Source organism: Sceloporus occidentalis, unplaced genomic scaffold (assembly GCF_023333645.1).
Source record: "Sceloporus occidentalis isolate IW3139 unplaced genomic scaffold, rSceOcc1.0.p SCAF_35, whole genome shotgun sequence".
Taxonomy (NCBI): Eukaryota; Metazoa; Chordata; class Lepidosauria; order Squamata; family Phrynosomatidae; genus Sceloporus; species Sceloporus occidentalis.
The window spans coordinates 3853953-3872804 of record NW_028317015.1 but is presented as its reverse complement, the minus strand read 5'-3'; the positions used below and the strand labels follow the sequence as shown (position 1 = coordinate 3872804).

Sequence of the window (18852 nt, the reverse complement as noted above, 5' to 3'; positions counted from 1 at the left end):
CACAGGCGTGTCACCCAGTGACCTGTTTACCCGAAATTACATTTTGTTTTCGTGGAACTGCGGTACAAATCCACGGTAACCTGCACTTGATAATAGAAGGCCATCTTTTCTCAAAGCGGTCGTGTGAGGTGTACTTGTAGCCAGTTGCTTGTGGCATATCAATTCACTTATTTAAGTATTTCACTTAAAAGCACGGATGTAAGAAAATAATCTGCGCAAAACATTGTAAAACTGTCCCCAATACATATTTTAGGTGGGCAAATACATATTTACGAATTGATCAGAAAATACACAGACCACGTTGAGATGTACACATATATATTCTATTTTTATCTGTTGTTCTAGCGTGTCATGACATGACTTAAAACCATCTATGGGAAATCTGACCTTTTAGACATGACATCGCTGAAGCACCCGGCACCGTGGTTCACAGTCCTATGAAAAGGTAACATTTATCGGAGTGGAACACTGGTTATCTGTACAGAATGTAGAATAAAAAAAAGTTTTTCCGTTGTTCTTTTAAATTAAAAAGAATTTATACGCGTATCAGAGGAGTCTTGAGATGCAGAGGGTACATAAATAGCTTGTCTGGATACAACAGAGGGCCCAAGGAACGTGACGGGTCTGCGTTCTTGTTCTATAGCAGCATGGTGGTCGGCTTCTCCAAGAACTTTTTGAATTCGGCGAGCCACTGAGCTCCAACAGCTCCATCCACAACGCGGTGATCACAGCTCAAAGTGACAGACATCACGTTGGCAACATCAAAACTGGAAAAAGAAGAGAATTGTTTAAAAAATAAATAAAATTACCTTTTCTTGGAGTTATCAATGTACCAAACTAATATTTTTGAAGGCAAGAAGACAAACAGAACGAGAGTTATATAATCTTAACAGTATGATTTATAACATGGTCTCGCGTGCGATATGGATCTTCTGAAAACAGCACAAGTATCTGTGATACCAAAGAGACCTAAATTCACTCGAAAAAAAACAAAACAAAAAAAAAACCCCCATTAATCTTAAGAGAAGCAAGACAAAAGCAAAATGTGTTGATTTCACATCAAGTATATTAAGCTTTCTGCTGTTGATAACCAGTTGTGGTTCAGTCAGAAAATACTGTGACCGTACATAACACGCGTCAGATATGCAGCCAAACGGGAAGACACTTATTTTGGAAAGGTTAGGACCGATTGGGTCTCATTGTGTACGGCACGGCACATTGCATACGTACCCTTTTTCATTGTCTGCTGGTACCAGCTTGTTCTCAGAAGCTCCCACGGCAAGAATACAGGCCTGGGGAGGGTTGATTATGGCCGAAAAGTTTTTGATTCCGTACATCCCCAGATTGGAAACTGTAAAAGTTCCACCCTGGATAAGAAAAACAAAATAGCGTTCGGTTAACTTTCCAGAACGATTGCTCATTTTAAACAAGTTTGTACGTTTTAGTTCTATATAGAGAAAGGTCTTTCTATAAGATAGGTAAATTAGCTAAAAAAGGTATCAAAACCTAGGTTTGGTAAATTGGGAAGAGAAATCCCAGCCAAGCTCCCTATAAATTCATTTTTGTTAATCATGGGGGCAAACATTTCTCACGTGAAGGTTAGGTTTTTTGTTTTTTCTTTATTCCCAGACTGTCATTCCTGAAACTTTTTACTTAGCTCCTGTGCTACCATCTGGTTGTTTCAATGTAATTTTCATAAACCAAGTTAGGGGGGGAAGAGGAAACGGAGGACATTATTGATGTTTATGACATGTGTAAACACTTTCCCCTTCACTCACCTGGAATTCGTGAGGCTTAAGTTTTCCTTCACGGGCACGGTTGGCCAAGGATGCCACGTCGGTGCTGATGTTAGCCAGGCCCTTTACGTGTGCATTGAACACTATGGGGGTGATCAGACCAGCTGGAGTGCTCACCGCCACGTTCACATCCACCACATGATTCCTGGGAGACACAAAATGATCTTGTTTTCACCATTATTTCACACTGTTTAAAGTTTGCAACTACGCTGAAATGTGTTAGTTGGTAGTCGTTTAGTTGGCAGCCTTAACACACGCTAAGTTTTGCATTAACGTATTTAGTTACATTCTGAAGACAATGGTTGAGAGAACATCAGATTTTTCTCATTCAAATAAATAAACGTAAGACTAAATAAAAAAAAAAACTAAAGTCAAGTATGACATTTTGCTCATCTAGACATCTACTAAAGTCAACAAGACTACATGGGGTTTGGTCAAAGGTGTCTGCACAATGTATAGGTAAACTGGTTAGGCTTGGCTCCTATTGTAGGATAAAGCTGCTGGCTAGGGGTCCTTCATAACACATAGTTAAGCCAGTGATGTGTCTACAAACTCACAGGTTAGTAAATAAGTCCCCTTGGTCACAAAAAAGTAAAACACTCCACAACCCATGTTGTTCACTGCCCAAATATCCCATCAAGTCCTCCACACGCTTACTGTCTAATGACGGTGTCCATCCACGAGGAGTTGGCCTCTGGCACTTTGAGACACGCCAAGGCTGAGGCCTTAATGATGAAATCATTGACAGAAAGCTTAATGTTTTCAGACTTGACAACCTGCAAAGGTTCAGAAGAGACATCTCAGAACCGCTCTACAACCCCACATCGTCACTCAATATACACCTAGCCGACGGTGGGGGAAGGGCGTATGGGTTTTGCATTTATGAATTATCTGAATAAAGTGTTAAGAAGATGGCTGTATTCACACACATCAAGCCCACTACAATGGAAACATATACTAATAGAAGTAAAATCTGCATTGATTAATATGAAATGACCAACATAAAACTCTCCAAATATCATCTGTAGGTATTCTGCAAGTTACTTGGCGTGCCAAGTATTCTTCCCACCATTAACATGTAACGAGAGTGAATTAGGTATGGATAGTTAATGGTTCCTGTATAAAACTAATCGATGCAACCGTAATATATACAGGACATGATAATATACACAGTTGTATTTTATTTTTAAATTGCCCTTCAACGCCTGTCCTAAATATAGCTGGGAAAGCCAGCATTGCCGAGGCTCCCAAGACAGCTCATATCCCCGCTCTCGTTAGGGATTTGGGTCACGGCGATGCTTGTAAGGACCGTTCTTAGGCTTTTGGCAAGTTCAGCTAATGTGCGGCTCAATTAGTGAGCCCAAGGTCTGGTTCAGCTGGTGGCTTTCCAAACGGTTGACATATTGGGAATCTGCACATGTTTAATGTAGTATATTAAAATGACCACAGCGCACACACAATAAGAACCAAAAGCGGTCCTTCCTTCAAAAAGTATTTGGCCATTTATTGGTGAATACCAAAGTAAATCTTACCTCGTTTAGCTCTTTCCTTAGTTGTACGACTTCTCCCATGTTTATATCGATGGAGAGATAGTAGTGAGGTATCGTTTGTTTGGATTGCATGAGGCGTTGGGCAATTACCTAGAGAGGTACCAAGAGATCGTTGTAAAGGTTATAATTATCAAAGTAACTGGCATTTCTCCAAAGATCTGCAATTACCTCTCATTATTGTTGTGTATACCAGAATTTTGAAATACCTAATAATTCCCCCTGGACAATGCATGAACAATAAACAGGTACAGGAATTTGTTTTAGTTATGGGCGCGCCAACAAACTCCGCTCAGCTCCTACTTTTTCCTTACCCTTCGGATATTGCTAATGGGGACGTCTGTGAAGATGCCGGTAGGAACAGCGGCCACGGCTGGTGCAGTAACTGCAGGCGCTGGTTCCGTAGCTGCAACCTGATTAGTAGAAATAATACGTTATGTTTCTCATACTCCACTTAATACAATTTCTATTACTAGAACACCATTGTTTGTTCACCTGTGTGTGTGTGTTAGAGAAAAATAAGCATAATAGTAATAAAACCATGACATTTAAAGAAGTAAACAGAATATACTTACAGGAGCAGCTTTAGGAGGAACAAAGGAATCAATATCTTTCTTGGTAACCCTTCCATCTGGCCCGGTACCTGAAATATAGAAAATGGAAGGAGGTTAACACCATAGGAATATTTTTTTGTCTTGTGTAACATGAGTCAGCAGCAGCAATATGGTGAGGGAACAGTCCACGTTCAATATATATATATATATATATATATATATATATAAGACTGGTGTTACTTCGGCAGCACTGCCGGGTGAGCATAGATGAAGCATAAAACCGACAAGGTGTCTTCAAAATCAATGGAAAGACATAAATGGATAGTCCGTGTTGTGAGCTGTTTGTAAATATATAGAGGATTTTTACATTTTATTGCTCATTTCATTATCATTTGACCCATTAAAAAAAGAAAACTCATTAAACAAGTTGCTTACATTCCATAACGCAGGTATTGTGTCTGATCTACAAGGATTGAATGTAGGGCTATGGTTTAAATCATCTATAACTTCATTTTTCATAAACACGGATCAAAGGGGAGGAATTATTATGCTTTCCAAGACTTTAGGATTTTAACTTGTCCACTCACCTCTCACTTGCTTGAGGTCTATGCCTTTTTCTGCTGCTAGTTTTTTGGCCAGTGGGCTCACAAACACCCTTCCCTTGGCGGGGGCTGTGCTGGGCTTCGCAGAAGGCAGAGGAGCCGTCACAGGGGGAGGTTGTGGTGGAGGTGGTCCTCCGGCCTTAAGAGAAAACACACAAAAGTCAGGGTTCATGAAGTCAGGAGATGCCTGGTGATCGGTATTCCAATTATTCAAGTTCATTTACACGGGGGCACCAAGCCAACTGCAACTACCGTACTTTGTAGGGGACGTGAAACCGCCATTCAGATTATCCATTGTTTTCTTACCGGAGCAGAAGGTGCTGGTTGGGGTTTAATGTCGACTACTGCAGCAGACTCTTTGTAATCCACAAAGGTGGCGATGTCAGATTCCTTCTCCACTATGATACACAGAGGGGTCCCTAGAGGAACATCTCGACTCCCTTCAGGCACAAGGATTTTGGCCAAATATCCTTCTTCCTGCACCTCAAAACCTCCATGCAAAGACAACAGTATGAGATACAAGCCAAACCATCGCCATAGCCATGCCTACTTGTTATATCTTTTGACGGACTCTTATACACCAAGTATCTATATCACACTGCTATTTAACACTGGCATTAAAAGCATACTGACAGCTACTTTGTATGGCATGCAGTCTGTATTACAATGCTGGGTATGCTGGGTGTTCACAGGCTTTGCACTCATTCTTTTCACTGACTATCGTCCGGATGCTGTACATGAGTGTCCTTCCGACTGGTATTCTGATCCCACAGGTGCAAACCATACCCTCCAAATATCTCAAAAGTCAGGGACATATGCAGTGCATTCACGCAGATATACATTTTGGAACAAAGTAGAACCAGATATGGAAGTAGGTTGGTATTGAAAACCGCAAGGAGTTCATTCTCACACAAAGACATAATGAAGAATAACCTGAAATAAAAGCATAACGATATATACTGCATCCACGTCATTAAAAGTTGGCCCAATAAATACCTATTGTGGCTTTGTCAGTCTCAATTTCAGCCAGAAGGTCTCCTTCGCTCAGCTTCTCCCCGACCTTCTTCTCCCACTTCTGAACGGTGCCCATGGTCATTGTTGGCGAGAGGGCCGGCAGAACAATCTGTACAGCACAGGATAGATTTAAAGTGAAATGGGTGGACTGGATTTATTACAGGTTTTGGTGTGAAAATTACTGAGATTTGATTTAAAGACTAAATACGTGGGAGGCTCGCTAATAAATAAATAAATAAAAATAGCTGGAGAAGTTTAGAATGTCAAATTTTGTGACCCACAAGAGTGATAAAATAAATTCTACCTTCATGTGAGTAGGATATGTACTGCCGGGGGCTTGGGCTGCGGGCTGTGGGGTCTGAGCTGTGGCAGGAGGTGGCACAGGAGCAGCTGCGGCAGCCGAATCCAAGGTATAGTTTTTAAAGGCTTCGATGAACTCTGGCCTAGTAGACATAATGATTGTAATTTAGCAGGCAAAAGGGACACATTTTAATTCATCAAACAAAGAATTAGTGAACCCAGACAGTAAAGCATATAAACACAGAGGGGGGGGGGGGACCTTGTGGAGTACCGTGACTCTTTAATCTACCATCAAGTGCACGGAGGAAGTGCCCCAGCCCTTAAACCTGTATACCGACACCACATATTTGTAGAATGTCTAGTGCCTGTCTATTAAAGCGTTGTCTTATTTGATTGACTAATAAATCGTCTTCAGGTGACATACAGACCCAGCAGTGATGACATCATGACAGTGGCCGGGGATACCAAAAATGTTTGAAAACAGTAGAACTTACACTACAAACTTACAAAACGTGGAAACGGCAGTAAAACGGAGGAAATATTAACCCAAAGATGTAAATATGTTATATACCTATATTAGTAGTAAATATATAAATAGGAGACGATTTACTCCGTTAACTTACTTGTCGACTGTGATGCAAATGATTGAACCAATGGGGACATCTCGTGTTCCTTCCGGCACCAGAATTTTGGCCATGTAACATTCCTCCAGACTCTCGAATCCAACTGTGGCCTTGTCCGTCTCCACCTAGGCAACAGAAGAGAGGTGTGAGAGGTTCCTTCACTCCCATGCCTCTAATAAACATTTTGTTTAAAGAAGAAAAAAAAAACAGGAAACATTGATGATGAAAGCACCTTCTTCACAGTTTTAATATCTATTGCAATAACGACTTAAAGCAGATCTGCCAAAGCTTATGGAAAAATCCTTCCCAACCCCTGGGGACGACTGCCGTGCACTCAATCAGGCAAGGTTGCCTCCACTTATTCTTACCTCTGACTATTTTTACTGGCATGCCTAGGTTTGTTTTTATATACTTTACATTTTTTTTTATGACCTTTTTCTGATTAATTGAATATTACAGTCCTGCCTTAATTGGGTTGAAGAAGAGACCGCTGAGCTCTTCAGCACATGTGACACCACATTCTTGTATGGGAAAGTTATCACCACCTCCTACTCTGACTTATTATGTGGCAGACTCAAGAAGGTCTGTTTTTTTAATCTTACCTCCGCAATAAGGTCCCCTTCGTTAATCTTTTCTCCGTCTTTCTTTTCCCAGCGAGCGATCGTTCCCATCTGCATCGTCGGGGACAGCGCTGGCAAAGGCACCTACGGATCGAACGAAAGAGAATACAACCGAAAGAGTGATCATTCTGTACTTCTAAATTATACAGAGGTTACAGAATAGACAACAACAGGCATCACACAGAAAAACACCCATTCCAAATACTTATGTTGCTTCTTATGGGAAAAGTATATTATTTTCACTTACAAGCCTATACACACTAGCGCCAACTTACCTGTCCGCCAAGGGACAGCAATCACTCCAATAAAGGAGGTCAGTCACGTGTCTGCCCTCCACAGAAATGTTTCCTGACGTCCATCGGATGACTACACTGCTTAGAAAACGTGTCCCTACTGAAAACGGCTTCTTGATTCCCAGGCATACAATGGCTAATCCCAAGGAAACTATCCGCAACGGGATTTCACATTTAAAAGGGTTTCAGATATAACCATTGTTCAAATGTAAAGGTGAAAAAGCCCCGTCCCCTAGAGATCTCTGCTTTTATATCCACGCAGTGACGAGCACAGAGATAATAAAGGATCTCATCATTCTATGAAAGCCTAAGCATTCTGTAATAGAACACAGCTCTCCCTTTAGTAAATACACTCTCCTGCCAACTCTCTCTTTAGTGAATAAACCCCAAAGTGCTTTGGTATTTGTGACAATAGTCCGGCTTCACGTACAATGCATCTGATGCCAGTAAAACTGCATGTATGTTCTCTGGTTACACAAACCTATTTACTGACAACATACATGTGACACGTACGGCAGGTGCTTTTTCACTATTGTGGTTTTCCGGGTCCGCCTACCAACGGGGTCCGGCAGCTTTTAATATTTATTCTCCATCACATGCCGAAAGCTTCGGAAAACCAGGTGTATCCGCTGAGATACGCTGCGTGTCGATGACATCATCACACATCATTACCACGCAGGGAGGGACATTTCATCTCCCAAACCGCACAGTGAACCAAGTCAACTTTTTAACCACATGAACAGAGCATAGAAAGGATCCAGTCAGTGTGTACAACCTGCCTAAATCCTGGTAACGCTGATCATCCAGGAGAGCTGGGCAGAGTTCTGTCATTACATACGTTATGAAGGTCTAACCCCAGACAGCTTCTCATCCAGAAAGAGCTTGCCTGGCTCTTAACTCAATGAGATTTCTCCAGAGCCCCCTCACTCATTGAGTTATGCATTATGCATCCCTTCTTGCTGAAGACTCTCGCCAGTGTTGAGCCTTCATAACTAAATATTGAAACAACATGCACAGGCTGTTGTGTCCTAGAATGGGATTTGCTCATGGACTGTTATCAGGACTGCCCCAGTGAAACTGGGATGCTTGGCAACAATGACAAGGAAAAGCCATTATTCTGCTAGCGATCACACATATTCCAATCGCCCCAAGTGCCATCTGGATCACGTGACTCACCTTGCTGTCATTACCTTTACCTTATCCCGCTGACACTTGCTGTGTGCATGCTGACCCCCCCCCCTCTCCCACTCGACCCCCCCCTCTCCCACTCGCCCCCAGCCCCTTCATGTTTATTCTACCTTCTGGTGGGGGGGCAGGCTGTACCATCTCCTGCCGTTAGCCGTTTTCTGCCTTTCCACTCCTTTTGGAACAGGGGAGGCTGCTGGATTCCCAAGGAGAGCTCTCAGTCTGTTGGTGGGGCCCGCGTGATACCTCCGAAGACGCGAAGCTGGATTAGCTTGTCCCCGAACCGACAAGGCTGAGCGGACAGGGCCGCGGAGCCTCAGGCACAAGCGGAGCATAGCTGCTGAGAGTACACTCAGGGCCTCGAAGCTCTCCTTCTTCAATGACCTCCCCGGCGAAAAGGTAACATTTACGGCAGTAGCAATACACGCTACGTACAGCTAGGCGGCGCTGTTCGTCCAGACCTTAGGTCCGCCGAGTGGCGCCATGTTTCTACACCCAGAAAAAGATAAGATTCCATAAGCGGTCCTATTTTAAAATTAAAAAAAGATATACTTGAGGTACAGGAGATAATTGCGTCACATGTATTCGGTTTCTACCGTGGGAAATAATTGACTCACTGCGAGGAGAAAGATGGCAAGTAACACTTCCGGTGGCTTCAGTTCAGCCGAGATTTAAAGCAATGAGGTGGAGCAAGATGGCTGACGTTTTTTTTTATATAGTAATGAGCCGCTTCCAGGGTCAAGTACGTAGAAATGCCGTAAAGAAATACCGTTAGGGCGGGGAGGGGTGTGTGTCAGTGAGTGACAGCGGCTCCTGGCAACAAGGTGACGGGGACAAGTAGTGAAAGCCTTTGGAAGGAAGCGAGCCTGTTGAAATTATTCATTAATAATCACTTTCTTATATCCACGGGGGAAGGAAGCGTTCTGAAACCACAGACATATGTGCCAACGGTGCCAATACTGCAGCACAGCTGTGTGGTTTTTTATTGCTGTTGCTGGCTGTATTGTATGTGCAGCGCCCAAAACTGGCACTTGACATGAGAAAATGGGGCCCAGACGTGTAATAGCCGGATGACCTTGCAGGGCTTTATTTGAAAGCACGCCTGTGGCACCGATGGATCTCTATTTGATTCACTCATCCCAGAAATGAAAAGTCATAAAGAACTTACTACCTGCCCATAGCTGCCCAGCCACTGTAGTGATGTGACTTATATTACAGGGAAAAAAATGATATGGCAGACCTCTTGCCCAAGCGCAGGCAGCTTCATTTGCCCCTTTTGTCCTCATTGGGGAACATGCTGTGCGTCGGAAAGCTACACGCGATTGAATAAATAATTGGGTCCAAACTCAAACGATGATGGGAATGGGAATGGGGTCTTGCACATGTACGTTGAATGAATGTGCTGTGGCACTGGCATCGCCTCACGCTCCAGTAAGAAGGATTGATGGCGAGGTTTGAGAGGGCATCCACATGGGCACTTCCTTCATAGCGTCATCAGATAACATAATGTGTTACTTTTCCTTGTTATAGCTGTTGGTAAGGTGGCCCTGCAGTGACAGCGTGGTTACCCGCAGTATGCAAGCAGCTATAACAAAGGCTTCCAGCAGGGTAAGGGTTATAGGTGCGATAGGGTGAGATGTCCCCCCTTCCAATGTTCTGCTCCACAGAATCTCCTCATACTCATTTGCCTCTTCTCCCTGCTCCCAACTAGTGGTGTGACTCGGATGACTATCTAATGGGTGGTGTGAAAGACCAGAAGACACCCAAGCCTGCCTCAGACCCGGTGTCAGCTGAACAGGGAGGATCAGCTTGAAGCAGTGAGAAGTTGTAGGTCAGTTAGTTAAGTAACATTAGGTTGGAGACTGCTGTTCAAATTTGGTCAGAGAATCAAAAGATGTAATCATCCTGCAACCAAAATGGCTATGTAGCCCCCCTGGCTGTGCTCCTCTGCGTCCGTAAATATGTTTCTTACACGCCTCCATAACCCCTATGGGCAATTTACAAAAGAGACACTACTTATTGAATGAATGGTTAGTAGCTTTGGATATAAACAACTATACAACTTACGCCTAGGCTAAGGACAAAAAAAACAAGACTTAAAGCAATCTTTTACCTTATATCTGCAAGGCTCAGTTTCTCTAAACAGCTTAACAATGACATAGGTCACGCAAGATCTTCCTTTCCCCCTACCCATCTAGGGTCCAAGGGCTGTCACATTGCAAAGACTAATTTCACCATATGAAGTCATTAACAATGAAAGGCAATATTTCGGCTCTTCTGCATAATGTGCAAGAAACATTGCATGAGGAACTAGATGGCTTATTGTACGGCCACCATATCTCAGCATCAGAGGCAACAAAGGGTGAAGACCATATGCTGATTTTCATTTGGATGTTCAGTCAGATTCTAGGTAGGCTAATTGATAGGGTGTACCAAGCACTTAAGCCAAAAGGGCTATCTAGACCAAATTCAGCTGGGCTTTCTCCTTTTGTAACAGTTTCTCACAACGTGGCCAATAGGCCTCTTTGTGACACAGAAGACCATGCTTTATGGGCTCCTCAGTGTGTCTACTATCTCCAAAGCCCACTTTTGAAGCAAAGATCCAGATAGGAAACTGTGCCCAAAAAGGTGAAACTTACTCCCTATAAGTGCCACCAATGTGGCTCAATGCTCGCCACGCCAGCTGACTTGAGGTATAGGTTTTTCTATGCAACCAGGCATATACTGAGAAACCAGTCGATAAGCCCAGCTTTCCACTCGACCTCCAGACCTGCCAGCCTAACCCGAGAAGCCATCCGTGCAGCTACCCTGTCATAAAAGTTTGTATTGTATTTACTTATTGCATGTCCTGGTTTCTCTTGGCATTGGAGACTTGGAACACTAAGCTCTGGTTCTTTCTTTTATGACAATAGATGGCTATAGGAATTTTGCAATATCAGAGAGTTTGTACCCTACACATAAATCCCTCAAGCCTTCTTCTGATCCAGCCCAGAGATGCAAACCAGCTGGCTACAGCAAGGTTTGTACCCTCACCCTCCAGAAACCCTGAAGGGTTATTTTTGTCAACTCTCATACCTATCAAGAGCTGAGAGAGGCAATTTTTACTACACTGTGGATTAGTGACCTGTAGGGATGTTCTATTGTTTTTCATGGTTTTTACCAAACCTATTGTTTTAGTCTCCAATTTGCTTTTTTCACCTTAAGGGCTCATTGAATATATTTGGTTGTGGAGTGGGCTTAATATTGGGCACAATACACTGTATTTGTTTCACTACCAGTTGTTGTTTTACCCTCACCATGTAGGTTCTTGTTTCTATACCTATTCTCCCTGGAAGAAGCAGTTTTCATGATAACCCCCCACCACAACATCACATGGGGTTTCCCTGTATGTTGTTACTAGACTTGCACTTTCGTATTCGAGAGAACATGAAAAAGAACACAAATGTTGCGTTTTCGTTGTTCAAACTGAATATCGAATAAACTAATATGGCAGTGGCTAATTGTATACAAATACGAAGGAGCACAACACGAAGGATCTTCGTGTTCGTCTTCGTTAACCAATAGAGTCACACCCACAGACCTTGAACTCCTTGAAGCTCCCCAGGCCAAGTTTTGGCATCACAAGTAAAAAGGTCCATATAAGCGACCCTATTGGTCACCAGCACTGAGCTCCTCTGGCATCCACCAATAAAGGGCGGCTGGGGAATTGAAGAGTCCTTGCGGCGTTCACCTATAGAAGAGTATATTAATTTGCCATACTTTTCTGAATGCAGTTAAGGGGTGTAGTAACATATGTCCTTTTATTGATTGGAAGCTTTTTCAGCCCACTAGATATTGTGTAAAAAAAAAAATTCCAAATGGTTGGGGAAATAAATAATATATGATCCATAAAAACACTACTTACAAATTGTGAACAGGTTTCTGAATCTTCCGAATCCCGCCCATTTTTTCATTTACATGGGAGTGTCCCCCCGATGGGAACGCCCCCAGGATGAGTGGGACCGCCCCTGATGTAAGTGGGGCCGCCCACTGATGTCAGCGGGACCGCCCATCAACATCAGCAGGAACTCCCCTGACGTCAGCGGGAACTCCCCTGATGTCAGCGGGACCACCCACCGACGTCAGCGGGACCGCCCACCGTCGTCAGTGTGGAGTCCTGGCCGCATCCCGCAAGGGAAAGCTCCGGGTAGCCGGAGCCGAGAAGTTCCCAGGTATGCAGGTACCTCTGTGGTCGTGAAGGGGTTAAAATATAGAGACAAATGAAAGAAATGATGAAAGCCAGTAAAGTGTCTCCTTGTTGTTGGTGTTGAACATGAGCGGTGTGTTTGATTGTACTATGAATTGAAAGCTTCAGTTACTTATTTGCCACAAAGGAGATACCAACTCCTTTTACACTGATCTAGGCTGCTTCATCCGTTAGAGTAGACGTTTAATGTATCATATTGATTCATTAAAAATCATTTCTGTAGCAATGTAAAGCATTTAGAGGCATTTACACATATTTTATTCACAGTTTAATTCATAATCCATTTTCTGCTGTTGCTATACACATTAATGTTAGTTTTATTTCTGTAAAAACACCAATATGTTCATATCCATCAAAATCAAACATTCTGAGCTCCTAGAAAAGTAGGACATCAGAGGATGAATAAGAACCAGAGGAACTTTGGACCATAGCATATCTCTCCTAAACAGTAACACATGGGGAGTGTCCCTTTTGGGCTTGTCGTATGTTTAACTTGAATTAATATATCATAGTGATTCCCTATGCTCAGCTTTGACTGGGCAGGTTTTAATTTAATCACTCCTATAAGGGAATGTGAGAATCGGAATAACAAAATGGTAAGTCTAACGAGCCATCCATATAGCATGCAACCCAACTGTCCCGATTTGGCTGGGACAATCTCGATTTTAGATCTCTGTCCCGCTGTCCCGCCTATCCCTTCCTTTGTCCCACTTTGCAGGGGCAGAGGTAGGGTGAGGCAAGAGCCGTTCTCACCTCGGGTGCAGCTTCGGTGGGCGGACGCACAGTCGCCCGATCAGCAGCTGCAGCCTGCAGGACTAGTTGGGAGATCACGCTCTTCATCTAGTCGGCTCAACATTAAGGAACGCAAGGTCTGTCACTTTACTGCTCCTTTCTCACTACGCCCTGGCAAATAATGGCAAGCGCGGGGAAATGACGTCATCCCTGCGCTCTGCAGCAATAGCCTGCGTGTAGTGATGAGGGAGTAGTAAAGCGAGGTCTGAAGTGACAGGTCACGCTCCCACCACAGGATGAAGGAAGAAGGATGGTGGAAGAGGTCAGGGCCGGGCCAAGACTTAATGGCGCCTGGGGCAAAGTTTAAAATGCCGCCCCCCCCTGCCGACGCGGGGGGGGCGGCATTTTAAACTTCACCGACGCCATTATCTACCCTCCCTCCCTATTATCTACCCTATCCCCCCCTTTTTGTACTTACCTTTAAACAGTCCTGTGACGAGTCTCCCTGCTCTGCCACGGTGCCGGCTTGTAATGCTGAGCGCCGGAAATTGACATCACTTCCGGCGCTCAGCATTACAAGCCGGCACAGAGACAGAGCTAGAGGGCTCGCAGAGGAGAGAGAGGGGCGCCGAGCGGGTAAGCGAAAACCACTCGGCTCCCCTCTCCTCCGCTTCAAAAAAAAAGGCTTGGGGCGGCAATTGCCCCACTCGGCTCCATTGTAGGGCCGGCCCTGGAAGAGGTAAAAGATGAGGAGAAAGGGGTGTAATGGTAGTGTATATCAATGTATGTGTTTGTAAGCTTGGGTGTGTATGGGCAGGTGTGTGTAAGAGCAGTGTAGGTATTTGTAAGCTGTGTGTAAGGGCAGTGTATGTGTATACGTGTGTGTAAAGGCAGTTGTGTGTAACCATTTTTTTCATATTTGCTGCCAAACTGGAAAAATGTCTGACTACAAGGCAGCAAGGTTCACTTACAATGGAAGAGACATGAGGTACTCTAACCCCTTGATGACAATCGTGCCAGGATTGTCATGACTTTAAATGGGTGTAGAAAGCGATCTACGTTCGCTTTCTTCACCCAAACAGGCACTGCATTCAACCATGCAAGTCAAAGGAGCCCAGCTTTCTAATCACAATGTGATTAGTAAAATAAATAAAAAAAAGAAAAAATATAGTTAAAAATGCTTGGAAAACCCATGGTATCACTGTACTCAGGAGACGTTGCTGAACACATATTGGGCTGTTGTGTGACAGCGACATATACCAGGAGCTGTAAATTCATATCTGAAATAAAATGTGTGTGGCAAAAAAAACCGCAAAAAATGACTACCACAAAGTTTGACAAAGACTGTTGCCATAATTAGTGCATGGATAGAGTTAAAATACTAGCATTTGAAATACCCTGGGGTGTCTAGTCAATTGCATTGGCCAGCTTCAAAAATACCCGAAATGGCACATGGGGAAGAATTACCACATTTGGAAAAAATGGTTTTGAAATAGCAAAACACTACTTGTACTTATTGCTCCATAAAAAAGCAAAAAAACATTGGGTATTTCTAAACTCAGGACAAATAGTAGAATCTATTTTGCAGTTTTTATCATTAGTTTTCATAGATGAGTAAAAGATTGTCCAAGTAAAAGTCACAAAAAGTCCTCATTTCTCAATTTTATATTTTTTAAGGATGTTCATAAACTTTTCGTTAAACTTGCATTCAGCATTGTTACTTGTATTAAATACAAGGAAATGTAATGTAGAATTTTTGTATTTGCATTATCAAGAGAGAAGCCCACTGAAAATTTTTTTTGCCCCAAAAAATCACCAAACCAAACTTATTGTTTTGAGGCTGCTAAATGAAAGAGAACATTTTTAAGATTCATGGCCATAAGAAGGGTGCTCTCACTTGAAACTGCTTGACAAGTGACGATAAACCACATACACAATAAAATAAACCCACACACTAGGCAGATTATTTATTATTCTTTATGTACAGAAAACAGCTCATAAATTGGATTCACATATAATCTTATTCTGTATGCACAAAGATGGGATTCTCGACAGACCCGAATATCTCATAATAAAATAAATGTACTAGTGAAACCTTTCAGGAACGTGAGGCATTCTTTCAGCGATGTTAGAAAACTACAAGTACACGTTTGCGGTTTGCGGTGGATATGACCATACAAAAACTCAACAGTGTAAAAATAGACATGACTCTGGTAAAACAAAACATTTCTTATAAATAATTACATTGTTGTACAAATAGAAGACGTCACTAGAGAATAAACACAAACTTTTTTTTTTGCCAAAAAGGCAAATAAAGTTTAAGAAAACCAAACCAGCCTACCTTCATATTTACAGAAGCTTCCATAAAAACATAAAAAATGGGTTTGAGTGACAGTAATTGTACATATTTCTTAAAAATAATATATGTGTGTGTGATATATATATATATATATATATATATATATATATATATATATATATATATAACCACTAAAGATATATATGGCAATGTCAGGTTTTTCACTGGGTTTTAGTACTTTTATCTAACCTAAACCATGACACCAAAAGCACATCAATGCTATACAATAAGACCTTTTATTATGTTATGTTGAAAAGTACTTTTTCCTCTTGGTTATTATTACAATACAATTATCATAACCATCATGTAGTGTTGTAAATATATATATATATATATATATATATATATATATTTATATATATATTTATGTTGTATTTCATTTTCAGGCTGTAACAATTAAGCTGTCATTCTCATTTCTTTTTTCTTCCAATAGACTAGAAACTAAATGGGTCATTGACCTGTTTCCAAAATCAAATCTAAAACATCAATCACAACTGTCAATAAACTAGAAATGTTGTACTTTACTTTAAAGTGTTCTTTTGGGTATAAAAAGACAGGATTGTATAAAGAGGTTAAAACATCTGTTTTGTATTATAGAATGTATAGAAATTCAGATATGTTCATTTCAAGCATTTTTATGTTTTAGTAACTTATGTCTTAGTAGCACAGTTTCAATAAAATGTCTTTTATTTAATTGCACGACAATTCATTGCATTGACTATACTCTCCCTTTAAAAAATGTAATCCTAACATGTCTGTCATTTGTGAATAAGATATTCTCAATGCTTCCTAGCCTTTACATGAAAGGTCTTTGCACCAAAACAAAATAATTTTTTTTACATTTTATTGTTAAGATATTACGCTGGAAAACATATTCTTTTGGAAACAGAAAACAAATACAAATAAATAAGGACAAAGATATATGCTTGAGATATGAACAGATTGCATAGGTAACTAACTAGAAACCTGTATACATTAATGTGTGCAATACCGGGATTTGGGGATTTTTAGTTAAATATTCCTAAACTTTGGGACCAAAAAAAAAAAATGAAAGGTTTAGCTTAGTTGTCATTTTTTTCATGGCACAAATAATAATTAAAAAAAGAGTGCATACATTTTAATGAATAAACCTGGTATTTAATTATGTTTTCTGTATCACAGAGAAATAATAACCACCTTACAAGCTTAATTATTTATTAAATATCCAAAATTAAAGACGGAACCCCCTTAGCCAAAAATATTATAACATCCGTCTATTTTTCCACACGGATACGGAAGTTATCTACGCAACAACTATGCCCTCAGAAACAAACAGGGAATGTCAAATGTCTGTTACTGGTCTCGGGTTGAGTAAAGCTCGTGCGGTGGATAGTATTTCTAGTTATGTATCAGTTTAGTATTTCTGGTTGTGGATGTAAATAAAATATTTAAGAAGGAGCAAGAGGGACGTTCAAACGAAACATCGATTTATGAAACAGATGTCCTGCCGTTGTTGAACAGCAGGAGGCGCTGTTGGCTGTTATAGCGGCTCCACTACCCAGAGCTTCACAGCCTATTCTAATACATGGGAAAGTACATTGTGTGAATACACAGTAACAATTTCAATGCATAGTATTCATACCTCACACGTACAATGCGTATACTGTATGAAAATCTGCACATGGTATATATTTATGTATGTCTGCACAAAAATGAATTCTGGTTTCTGCATTTAATAGGCCTTTTTGACGCACCTTTGCATCTTTCTTCACGTTTACACTTGTCATACAAGAATGTATGAAGATACTGAGAATGTGATAAGTAACTGTATTTGGTATATTCATTTAGTAGACATGGGCACAGCAAGCAGGAAGGGATCGGGACATTAGCAGCAGTTAAATAAGCAGTTAGAGTATGCGATAGTATAAATTATTAATCTTTGCATTAAGTAGGGGTAAGAAGAGTGTTGAAAAGGGAGACGTTACATACAAATAACCGGTATTTGCTAAGGAGAGCATTTAGGAGAATAAGGTAAAAGTTATGTAATGGTTCTAGCAGCAATTAGTGGAAGGTTAGAGGTAGTTTTATTAAAACACAGGTCTGGGGAAAAGCACCTGATACCACAAATGATTCGCAACGCGAACAAAAATGTTATTAGTGTTAATGGTTATTAACAATGGACAAACTAATCCTTACCAGTACATGAAAAAACATTGTGGTGTAAAGTGATCTCTGTAAATCAATACAATGAAATACTGCTGAATGTCAATTTTATGGATGCTGGGAAACTGGAATTCATGAAAAACTCTACATGGTGATTAAGAAAAAACTAATTTGCATCCATCAACACAAAAGTGGGAACCAATGAACACAAATAAACAGCTCCATGGGTTAAATATAGTGATGCCAGCTCTCCAGATAAGGCAGTTCCTTGGGGACACTAGGCAATTCTTTTGTAATAAATGAGGCAACATTAAGTTTGTGATATGCCACCTTTTCCTCGCATCAGTATTTTCAGAAAGACACTTATTGACCCAAAGTGACAGTTAATGCATGAGTGGTTTAGAACCTCTTTGGAGTTAGATCGGTTTATCAGTATTTTTTACTTTGTACCTCCATATAGAGGTGCTAAATATGTCTATAAGTAGGACACAGGTTTCATATACCTAAGCAGGAAAAAAAGATTGCGTCTTTTAACCTCAATAAAATATCCAATGAAATGCATCAGTGATAGATTAGATAAATAGTCATATAACCTATAAGTGTGGTAATTAGATAAATAAGACAAAAAAAAACAATTTTGATAAGGGAAAAAAACACAGTCTCGTCTGTTATAATCAGTTAGTATATAACAGTTAGGAACTATAGCTTAAAGGGTTTTCTTGTTCTAAAAGCAATATTCAAAGTAAATCCCCCAAGAAAAGGGGTAAGACTATGTGTGGAGAATCCACTTAACAATGAAAACCTGAAGGGATTAAACGTGACAGTAATAACTCATTCTC

The 18852-nt window shown here is 41.2% G+C and overlaps 1 protein-coding gene across 1 annotated transcript; it reads right to left on the bottom strand.

The window, feature by feature from the left end:
- Nucleotides 1-637: 637 nt before the first annotated feature.
- On the bottom strand, nucleotides 638-8869 carry DLAT (dihydrolipoamide S-acetyltransferase). Its single transcript, XM_089487936.1, has 14 exons — nucleotides 8648-8869; nucleotides 7039-7140; nucleotides 6437-6561; nucleotides 5818-5956; nucleotides 5496-5622; nucleotides 4806-4990; nucleotides 4485-4638; nucleotides 3919-3986; nucleotides 3658-3756; nucleotides 3329-3436; nucleotides 2454-2572; nucleotides 1779-1941; nucleotides 1231-1367; nucleotides 638-767 (listed from the first exon to the last, which is right to left on the bottom strand). Exons 1-14 carry the CDS (start codon nucleotides 8867-8869, stop codon nucleotides 638-640), a joined length of 1878 nt encoding a protein of 625 aa, XP_089344062.1.
- Nucleotides 8870-18852: the final 9983 nt, after the last annotated feature.